This window comes from Drosophila subpulchrella, chromosome 3R (genome assembly GCF_014743375.2).
Source record: "Drosophila subpulchrella strain 33 F10 #4 breed RU33 chromosome 3R, RU_Dsub_v1.1 Primary Assembly, whole genome shotgun sequence".
NCBI lineage: Eukaryota > Metazoa > Arthropoda > Insecta > Diptera > Drosophilidae > Drosophila > Drosophila subpulchrella.
The window spans coordinates 3,695,832-3,706,795 of record NC_050609.1 but is presented as its reverse complement, the minus strand read 5'-3'; the positions used below and the strand labels follow the sequence as shown (position 1 = coordinate 3,706,795).

General features: G+C 43.8%; 1 protein-coding gene across 1 annotated transcript; it reads left to right on the top strand.

The window, feature by feature from the left end:
* Nucleotides 1-3,046: 3,046 nt before the first annotated feature.
* LOC119557467 (homeobox protein abdominal-B) lies at nucleotides 3,047-10,740 on the top strand. The gene is made up of 5 exons (XM_037870236.1): nucleotides 3,047-4,949; nucleotides 5,902-6,113; nucleotides 6,178-6,385; nucleotides 8,526-8,740; nucleotides 8,801-10,740. Exons 1-5 carry the CDS (start codon nucleotides 4,235-4,237, stop codon nucleotides 8,990-8,992), a joined length of 1,542 nt encoding a protein of 513 aa, XP_037726164.1. The 5' UTR covers nucleotides 3,047-4,234; the 3' UTR covers nucleotides 8,993-10,740.
* Nucleotides 10,741-10,964: the final 224 nt, after the last annotated feature.

Below are 10,964 nucleotides of genomic sequence, written 5' to 3'. Positions count from 1 at the left end.
CATTACCTGCGCGGTGTCAAATGCAAACAAGACGTTTGCGCCGGCCATAAAGACGGCTTCCTTAGGCTTTTGTTTTTTTCCTTCTTAAAGGTCGGGGAAAATGGCCAGCTATGATGAGTGGCGCCTCATTGAAACAGAGTTTATTGATGGACCTTGTAGTGGTTTACTTACTACGACTTTCTGTATCTTTATTTGCAGAACTCTACCCTGGAATTGAGTAGACCGGTGGAGTAGATCCATCCCGAATCCAGCAGCGGTGCAGACCCACCAAGCACCGTCCCAGCAACAACTCTCAGCGGTGGCGTCCGGCCAAAACCACCTCGTTGCGCCGACAGCGGCGAGTATTTCTCCCAGCATCAGTTCCCATCCTCCAGGTAAGAGATAAACCTTACTAGGACAGTTGTAATCAGAGAAGTGTAACTAGCCCTAAGGAAATCTTGTGAAAAGGGCAGAAAATACCCGATGAATTTAATAAATTTAAAAAATAAACCATTTGCAATTTTGACACCTACTTAGAAAGAGACGTTTAAAGTATTTATATTAAAACCATAATTATACCCGTTACTCGTAGAGTAAAAGGGTATACTAGATTCGTCGGAAAGTATGTAACAGGCAGAAGGAAGCGTTTCCGACCCCATAAAGTATATATATTCTTGATCAGGATCACTAGCCGAGTCGATCTAGCCATGTCCGTCTGTCCGTCTGTCCGTCTGTCCGTCTGTCCGTCTGTCCGTCTGTCCGTCTGTCCGTCTGTCCGTATGAACGCTGAGATCTTGGAAACTATAAGAGCTACAATACTGGGATTAGGCATGCAGATTCCTGAGATTCCTGCGCAGCGCAAGTTTGTTTCAAAAGAGTGCCACGCCCACTCTAACGCCCACAAACCGCCCAAAACTGTGGCTCCTACAGTTTTGATGCTAGAACAAAAATTTTAACTGAAATGTATTGTTCTCATCAATACCTACCGACTGACCTAAAAAAAAGTTTGCCACGCCCACTTTAACGCCCACAAACCGCCCACAAACTTCAAAAAATCGTAAATATGAACGCGGATATCTCGGAAAATATCAAAGATAGAGAAACGAGTTTTCAGATTTAGATTCCGTAGGCTTGAGCGCAGCGCAAGTTTATTACGCGAATATGCCACGCCCACTCCAACGCCCACAAACCGCCCAAGTCTGTGGCGCCCACAATTTTCATGGTAGATAAAAAATTTAAGCTGAAATGTATTGGTCTCGTCAATACCTATCGATTGATTTAAAAAAAAGTTTGCCACGCCCACTCTAACGCCCACAAACCGCCCAAGCCTGTGGCGCCCACAATTTTCGTGCTAGATAAAAAATTTTAACTTAAATGTATTGGTCTCGTCAATACCTATCGATTGATTTAAAAAAAACTTTGCCACGCCCACTCTAATGCCCACAACGCTTAAATCTGTCTACCGCCGGTAGGTGGCGCATTTGCTGCTTGCATATCTCCATTTTCCTTTGGTCCCTTTAGCTGAGTAACGGGTATCTGATAGTCGAGGTACTCGACTATAGCGTTCTTCCTTGTTTTTAAACTAAGTTTACAAATTATAATCAAATTTTAATATTTTAAAATATTTATATATTCTCAACTTAACAATTCTTCCGGATTTATTCAATTGCTTCAAAATAACATGCCTTCGAAAATCGATTAAAAATGTTTTTAATTTTATTAAAATTTCAACTGAATGCAAACAAATTTATTCACTTGGTATTATATCAACAATGATTTATAGCACGTTATGTATTCAAAATGACATTGCTCACAACTGTTTCAATGTGAGATATAAAATATTCAAGTTTACTTCTGACATTTTCCTTAACCCTTGCATAAATGTATTATTGTAATTGCTGAGAATGGATTTTTATGCGATTGTACGTACATTTTGTTGTCAAGCGGGTTGAGAGTTGCTCTCGTCGCGTCCTTTTTACGATTTGTTAACATTTCTTTGCCCCCGACCCTGTGCCTTTTCTTTTCTTCCAATGGCAATTGCCATAAAATTCCCATAATTGTCCATTGCAGCGTAAAATTTGGCAAATGCCGTTCGAGGCGGGAAAGGGAAGGAAATCCGAAGGAATCGCTTAGGGGAAGATAAAGCGAAGAGATAGGGGTGAAAGTAGACCCGGGGTTCCTCACAATTGTGTGCTGTCATAATTTGCTGAAAGAGCTGGCGCACGCATGTATTTGTTTAGCTAATTAACATTAATTAGTCACTTTGCTTTGATGGCTGGAATAATTAGTTGGGATACTGAGTTCCCATAGAGCGTGTTTTTTCTAAGATGTTTTTACTGCTGGCAATCGATAAAAAAGCGCCAACAGCGAACTACACACAAAGTCGAGCGACCTACCACGCCTCCCTGCCCACCAACTCATCCCACTTCAAATCTCGGCCATAGATGGCGCTGCGGTGCGCGCGTGTTAAGTATTCAAATCAGCCCCCAAAAACGGGCAATAAGAGAGCGCGTGTTTTTTGTTGTTGGCTTCTCTAAAGAGCGGAGGCCTTCACACGTACACTGTGCGTGTGTGCTTCCTCGGCGACTTGGAGCACCTGCTGAGCTCAGCGGATTCCAGGGCCAAGATACCATCTTTTTCGACAAACTGGCCTGGCTAGTTGAAAAAGTGGAATTTCTGCGCCAGCAGCAATACTAAGAACTCTCTTTGGGTGCCCCCACTCACACACACACACACAGTCTGCTCGTTTGGGATCCACACAGACGGTGTATACAGTGTACGTGTGCATAATGCGCCACAAGAGAGAAGCAGCAGCAGGAGCAGCAACTAGCAACCACCACTAAGCAGCAGCAACATAGGCGCATGCGCGCGCTCTCTTTCGAGTCACACGGACGGGGAGGCACACGCACACACGCGATTAGGCTGGCGCCGATGCCTTTTGTGCTACACTGCATGACTCTTGACTCTTAAAGCGAGACGGGGAGAGCGATTCTGGTTCTGTGTTGTCGGTGTGCCAGCGATATGTTGTCGCCGTGCGCTGCCGCTTGTCAGTGTAGATTTGTGCTTCGCTCTGTTCGGTTGGAAGGCGCGCGGGCGTCCAGCAGCAACAGCAACAACAGCAACAGCAACTACAACAGCAGCAACTACGGCAGCAACAACACCCAAGTCAAGCGCCGAGGACTGGGACTTGAGCGATTTCCCACTCGCCGTCCATTCAGCTGGAAGTCTTTCGCTCGCACGGTTCAAAAACTAAACTTGAACATTTTCGAAAAAATTAAAAAATCCAATTCCAATCTCGAAAAAAAATTTAATCAAAACACCAAATCCCCCGGCGTTCCGAAGAGAAATAATAACATTTTTGTTAACTGTTGCAAACATTGCGTTTAATTGTTTGTTTTGGTCGTAAAATCAAATTTTATGACCAGCAACATAAAAAGCGAACGCCAGCGGCAGCAGAAAAAACAACAACTACTGCAGGCCCCACAAATAATAAACTATTTATGATAATTATAAAAAACAAAAGGGAAAAGAAAAATAAATACAAAACAGAGGAGCAAGCAAAAGTAAAAAGAAAAGTGAAAAGAAAAACTTGAACTAAAAAAAGCACAAATTTGGAGAATTGAAAAATTTTGGAAAACTAAAAAAGCCAATTTGAAAATATTGCCTGAGTTTCTGGCTACCGTGAACACCCTGTGAAACCGAAACTGATTCGATCCCCTGTGCAACAACAAAGTGACTCTCTTTGCCCGCTCTTCGGGCAGTGTGCGTGTGTGAGTAAGTCGGCGTGTGCGTGTGACCGCTGGCGGACGTCTGTGTGCGTGTGCGGTACGCAAGAAAAAGGGGCAGCCAAAATTACTTATTTGGATATTGAAAACTGATTTAAAAATTGAAGAAAAACTAAAAACAAAATCTAAAAAATTAAAAAAAATTACAACTTTAATAAAGGGGTGCTAAAAATATAAAAAAGGTCGGTGGGTCGAGGCGATCGACCCCACTGCACCGCCTTAACCCAACGTCGCCGCTGTTCGAGTGCAACGCGTCCAAGATAACCGTAAATATTCCACCCCTCCCCCAGACCCCAACCATCCCGCTGGCGTGCGCTCTCTACGACCCCCACGATGTCTCGGCAGTCGGGTCGCACGCCGCTGCCGGGGCGTGGTGGGGGCATCACACACACACCCACACCCACGTACCCACCGCCCACCCGCATCCGCACCCGCATCCGCATCCCCAGGCGCATCCCTCCCTGCCCGCCATGCAGCAACACCACCTGCAACAGCAGCAGCAGCAGCAACAGCAGCAGCAACAACAGCAGCAGCAGCAGCAGGAGCAGCAGCATCTGCAGGAGCAGCAGCAACATCTGCAGCAACTGCACCACCATGCGCACCACCACCTGCCTCAGCCTCTGCACACCACCAGCCATCACCACAGCGCGCATCCCCACCTGCAGCAGCAGCAACAGCAACAGCAGCAGCAGCAGCAGCAACATGCAGTCGTCGCCACCTCGCCCTCCTCGGTGCTCCAGCAGCAGCAACAGCAGTCAGCGCCCACCACACATTCCACGCCCACGCATGCGGTCATGTACGAGGATCCCCCGCCTGTGCCAATTGTCGCCGTGCAGCAGCAACTCCTCCCCGCTCCGCAGCAGCAGCAGCAACTCCAGCAGCAACAGCAGCAGCAGCAGCAGCAACAGCTGGCGACAACACCGGTGGCCGGCGCCCTCAGTCCCGCCCAAACACCCACTGGATCCTCCGCCCAACAACAGCAGCAACAACAGCAGCAGCAGCAGCAACATCTCACATCGCCCCACCACCAGCAACTGCCGCAGCAGCAACAGACCCCAAATAGCGTGGCCAGCGGCGCCTCCGCGAATCTCCAGCAGAATGCTGCAGTTGCTCCTGGCCAGACACAGATCGTTCCGCCCACCACGGCGAGTGTTTCTCCCTCCAGTGTTAGTTCTCAGAAGGAAGGTGAGGTCCCAGAAAATATATCAGTCAAGCAAGACATTCAGTTATATGGGCGTTACGCATCCTTGGGTCCTTCTATTATCTGTGGTAGTACCAATGCCAATTCTTATTGGAAATCTGAAATATCTTGGAGCAACTCTATTAGAAGTCTACTAAAAAATCTTGGAGGAGAAGATTTTTTCTAGAAAAAATCATTTTTAAATCATTTACACCCCTGAGAAAATCTAAAAATACTCGGGAAATCAAATTGGGAACAGGGCCGTCTTACTTCTTTTTTCTGTCGCTATTGCAATGAGTGTTCCAGTTTTGTTGATTGCATTACGCTTAAAAAGGCTGATAAGGGTTTTCTTGACCTCTGTTAGGAATCGTCACGCCTTTTACTTGTTTGTAAAAAATATTTTCCCTTTTATTTGGACCAATTTTATTTATCAGCAAAATGGCTATTGGAAACCAGCATAAACATTACATTTTTAGAAACTGCAATTCGTAAAAATACTTAATTTAAAAGTCATGAGAAAGACAGACTTTTTATAGAATATCAATAAATACATATCTTTTTATTTAGTTTTAAGAACTTGGTGTAGCATTAATGTTATACAGGCAAATGGTTAAGCTATTATAGTTATAATATTATTCGAATATTTGTTTGGTTCTAACAGTTCGTACACCTCAATAATGCATGCGAAGAACCTACCGCTTTGATAAAGAATACAAAGAATCTGCAGCCAATTTTTAGAAAACATATCTTGGACTTATCCTATGAGTTATAGATTAATAAAATATTAGCATTTGCCAACAAGCTAGGAAGCGAAGGTGAAAAACTGCAACAATAATAAAGTAGCTCGTGGGTGATATATGTACATCTGAGCAATCACAAATAGTCGTTAAAATTAGATTTACCTGACTTTGGCCAAATGTTAATAACACCCAATCCGCTTGTCCCGCTTGCTTTCAGACATCAATATGTCCATCCAATTAGCGCCCCTGCACATACCCGCCATGCGGCCGGGATTCGAGACGGACACCTCGGCGGCGGTCAAGCGGCACCCGGCACACTGGACCTACAACGATGACGCATTCAACCAGTATCCAGGCTACGCGAAAGGGCACTACGACCGCAACCACATGTTCCCCTACCCCTATCCAGACACCAGCCAGTTTCCGGTTGTAAGTGGCCCACTTTCTTATAGAGAACTCTCCTCCAACCCAGATCCCTCTTTTCCCAAAACAGTACTGGACCGGAGGCTACCGCGCCGATCAGAGCAGCTCCGCCAGCACCGCCGCGGCGGCAGTGGCCTATATGAACGACCAGGAGCGCCACGTGAGCGCCGCCGCCCGTCAGTCCGTCGAGGGCACTTCGACGTCCAGCTACGAGCCGCCCACCTACTCCTCTCCAGGCGGACTGCGCGGCTATCCCGGCGAGAACTACTCCAGCTCAGGTGAGTCTTGAAAAGCAACCAGCACATTTAAGTGCGACGCGCGTAAAAATCACAAAAAACTTTTAACATGTTCTTCAACAAATTGTATTTTCTTTTTAATACAACATATAACATTGCTTTTAAATTGCTTGAAATTTTTTCAGAGATAACCTTATTTTCTGATTAAATTAAAATAAATAATATTGAAATTTTTTCTAAAACAACATTTTGGTCAAGAATACTTTTAATGAACTAATATAAAACAAGGAAGAACGCTATAGTCGAGTACCTCGACTATCAGATACCCGTTACTCAGCTTAAGGGACCAAAGGGAAATGGAGATATGCAAGCAGCAAAGCGAGATTTAAATACGCCACCTACCGGCGGTAGACAGATTTAAGCGTTCTGGGCGTTAGAGTGGGCGTGGCAAATTTGTTTTTGGATCAATCGATAGGTATTGACGAGATCAATACATTTCAGTTAAAATTTTTCATCTAGCATAACAATTGTGGACGCCACAGGTTTGGGCGGTTTGTGGGCGTTATAGTGGGCGTGGCATATTCGCGTGACAAAATTGCTCTGCGTACAAAGCTACAGAATCTAAATCTGAGATCCCGATTCTCTATCTTTGATAGTTTCCGAGATATCCACGTTCATATTTACGATTTTTTGAAGTTTGTGGGCGGTTTGTGGGCGTTAAAGTGGGCGTGGCAAACTTTTTTTTAGGTCAATCGATAGGTACTGATGAGAACAATACATTTCAGTTAAAATTTTTATTCTAGCATCAAAAATGTAAGTGCCACAGTTTTGGGCGGTTTGTGGGCGTTAGAGTGGGCGTGGCACTCTACTGAAACAAACTTGCGCTGCGTAAGAAGCTCAGGAATCTGCACGCCAAATCTCAATAGCCTAGCTCTCATAGTTTCCAAGATCTCAGCGTTCATCCGGACGGACAGACAGACGGACAGACGGACAGACGGACAGACGGACAGACGGACATGGCTAGATCGACTCGGCTAGTGATCCTGATCAAGAATATATATACTTTATGGGGTCGGAAACGCTTCCTTTTGCCTGTTACATACTTTCCGACGAATCTAGTATACCCTTTTACTCTACGAGTAACGGGTATAATTATAATCATTTTGTAATGCTTTGTTATGCTTTGGTTATAAAATCTTAGTTTAAATTGAAATTAAAAAAAATAGGCCAAATAAAATGATGTATGATACCTTAAACTGTAAAATACAATATTTAAAATCAATCGTAAATAGAAAATAATGTATTCCAAACTAGTTGAAAAGATATAAATCTCTTAATATGAAATTGAAAACCTTATGCAATTTTCCCAAGTGCATCCAAAGTTCTTTTGTTGTTGCCTTGCTGTTTTGTCACCGTATCGCTTAGAACAGCGAACTGCGAAACCGGCAAGTTTGTCGTTCAATTAGCGTACTGCAAAACAGCCCATAAATCGATTCTCGCTATTTGTCTAGCGTTACGCCTTAATGTGGGTGTGAAAGTCGTTGGAAGTGCATTCTATGGGGGCCTGCTTATGTTTGTGCCTTATCGCCAAAACATTTCGAAGCGTCAGAAGAGTGTCTGTCAACAATGCATATTTTCCTGGGGAACCCCCAATAGTAAAGACAGGTATTTATCGGGGTATATTTCACTAAGAACGACCTCGCTAGCCAGTTTTACAATTATAATGAAGGTCTCGTAGAGACACACACACACTTGGTCATTAATAGTTAATAAAAAGAAAGACAATTCAATTTTAAGAGCTGTCTCAAAAAATTAGACTTTCTACTTGAGTCGGCGATTAAAACTAGCATTTAAATAAAAATAAATCCAACTCGTCACCTATTTTGTACATTAAATTAATTGCTTCATTTGGGCGCCCAATGAGCGGGAACGAATGTGTTCATCAAACATTAAGCACTCGGGTGTGAATATGGGCCTCATGCCAATTCGGAGCTCCGCTCCCCGTACCGCACCAATTAAGGGGCCATAAACGTTGAATTGAATAATTTTGTATTACGCTTATTGCTAAACAATTTCCTTAATTGCACTATAAACTTAACGATCTCTTATTGCACCGAACAGCGGACCACCCGCACTTTCTGTCTGTGCATGAAGTAACCCTATTATTTGATGATGTTTTCAGGAGCCTCCGGTGGATTGTCGGTGGGTGCAGTGGGTCCTTGCACGCCCAATCCCGGACTGCACGAGTGGACCGGCCAGGTGTCCGTCCGGAAAAAGCGGAAGCCGTACTCCAAGTTCCAGACCCTGGAGCTGGAGAAGGAGTTCCTTTTCAATGCATACGTGTCCAAGCAGAAGCGCTGGGAGTTGGCCAGGAACTTACAGTTGACCGAGCGACAGGTAAGTGATTGATACAGCTATTCCTAGAAAATACATATAATAATATCCCTTGCTCTACAGGTCAAGATATGGTTCCAGAATCGGCGCATGAAGAACAAGAAGAACTCGCAGCGCCAGGCCAATCAGCAGAACAACAACAACAACTCGAGCAGCAATCACAACCACTCGCAGGCGACCCAGCAGCACCACAGCAGCCACCACCTGAACCTTAGCCTAAACATGGGTCACCATGCCGCCAAGATGCACCAGTGACCCTTGGACAACAGCAGCGCGGGCGCCATGGGCTTTGCCACCTACTAGCAGTTAGCCAATCCGAGTGGGGTCACCAACCAGCCCAACTCGAATCCCCAACCCATGTCCGATCCGAACCACCATCAGCTAATCAAGAACGAGCTGGCCATGGACTTTCCATGTTAGCCAGACGATAGAGATGCTCCAGCCAGGCCGAGTGAGGTCGGTTAAATGTACAAAAACTCCAGAGATCTCTAGGATGCGGTAGAGGATAATATGTAGCCTGAAACCAGGAGGAGGAGGAGGATCAGGATGAGCAGCTGCCCAGGAGTGCGCAGGCGTCGCTGATGTTGATTATGTGACCAGTCGACGTTGATGGAAATGCAGTTAGTTATTAAGTCAGTTCTATGGATCCCCAGGGATCCCCAGGGAACCCCTGAGGTCCCAAACCCAACACGATAATGCAGCTTAGTTCGGTAGTTGAATATAGATACGAGTAAGATGAAGAAGCAGCCGTAGCAGATGCACTTGAAATTTCGCAACTGTACGAAAATATATGTATGTACGTATTTCTCTCAAACGCTCTCATTTACCTAGGCGAGCACTATGAATTTTCCGAACTATAAATTATGAATATGAATATACTTAAACGTCAGTGAATATAACCCCGCATAAATTATGAATACACGCGTTCGAGTAGTAGATTTTACCATAACTATCCACTTAAGAGTTAGGCAGAGCAGAGCAGAGCAGCGCAGAGCACATTGTAGACCCAGATAAATGTTCTTGAAACAAAAGAAATTGTTTAACAATTTTCGGACCCCTCACAGCCCCCCGCAAAACACACACACACTCCGCAGTCTAGGATAAATTTTGTCGTGTAATGTTTTTCGTCGTGTCGTGTCCTTTGATACCTTCTAAGTTCCTGTATATAAACTAAGACATCGCGCTGATTTCCGGCCGAAGCAAGCACTCGATAACTAAATTAATGCAGATATATATACTGCGTACACGCAGAGATATTCAATACTTGTATGATATGAACTCGAATTCGATTTTAGCAAATGGTTAATCGTAAGTCGCGAATTTTCAATGAGTGTGTGCATGTTTACTCCATAGTTGAAGTCGCTTTCGAACTTAATTAACTCTAAAAACGATGAAAAACAAAAAAAAGAGAAGAAAACTACTCGTAAAGCTAAAGCAACAAAAACTAAAGAGAAATACATTTTACTAAAGTAAGCGAGTGTGAAAAAATGAGGCGGGGATGTGTCGAGGAGGAGTAATTACCATACCGTAACAGCTACTTATATAACTTACACATAGTACATATAGTAATCGTACATATGCATACATATATTTTCATGTGTATCGACGCCGCTTGATCCTGATATTAAGTCTAAGTTTAGTTGTGTTGTGTAATTATCGATTTTGTTAATGTTTTGCCCCGAGCATTATATTATTATGCTAAACCTATACCTACACCTACACCTACACCTATGCCTATCATTATATGTGTATAATTAGCCTATACATACTTGATGAAGAAATGATTTCACCCACTGCTTTATTCATGTTCTTGTATTATTATTATTTCGAGCCCTCGATAAGTTGTAGTCTAAAGTCGGTTATGTTTATGATTATGTTCGATTATAGTTTGTTTAGTGAATTTTAATCTAGCGTTAGCAATTCTCTTTTTTAAAAAGTTAATTATTGTGAATAAAATACAACAAGTTGCAGAAGTGCAAGAATATACACAAAATTTGAAAGTATCCCAAATATTTCGCGGCATCATGCTAGCCGCTTTACATTCTTCAAAACAATTTTTCCCGATTCCCTGGTATCCTTTGATTTGTTCTGTTTTTCCACCCATTATTTCGGTAAGTATACAAAAGAGGAGGAGGATGTTGAACACATCGCAAGCGACCTCTCACCATCGAATTTATTCATAGACATCCAGATACTCGTACTCGTACAGAACGTAAAGCAAAATACG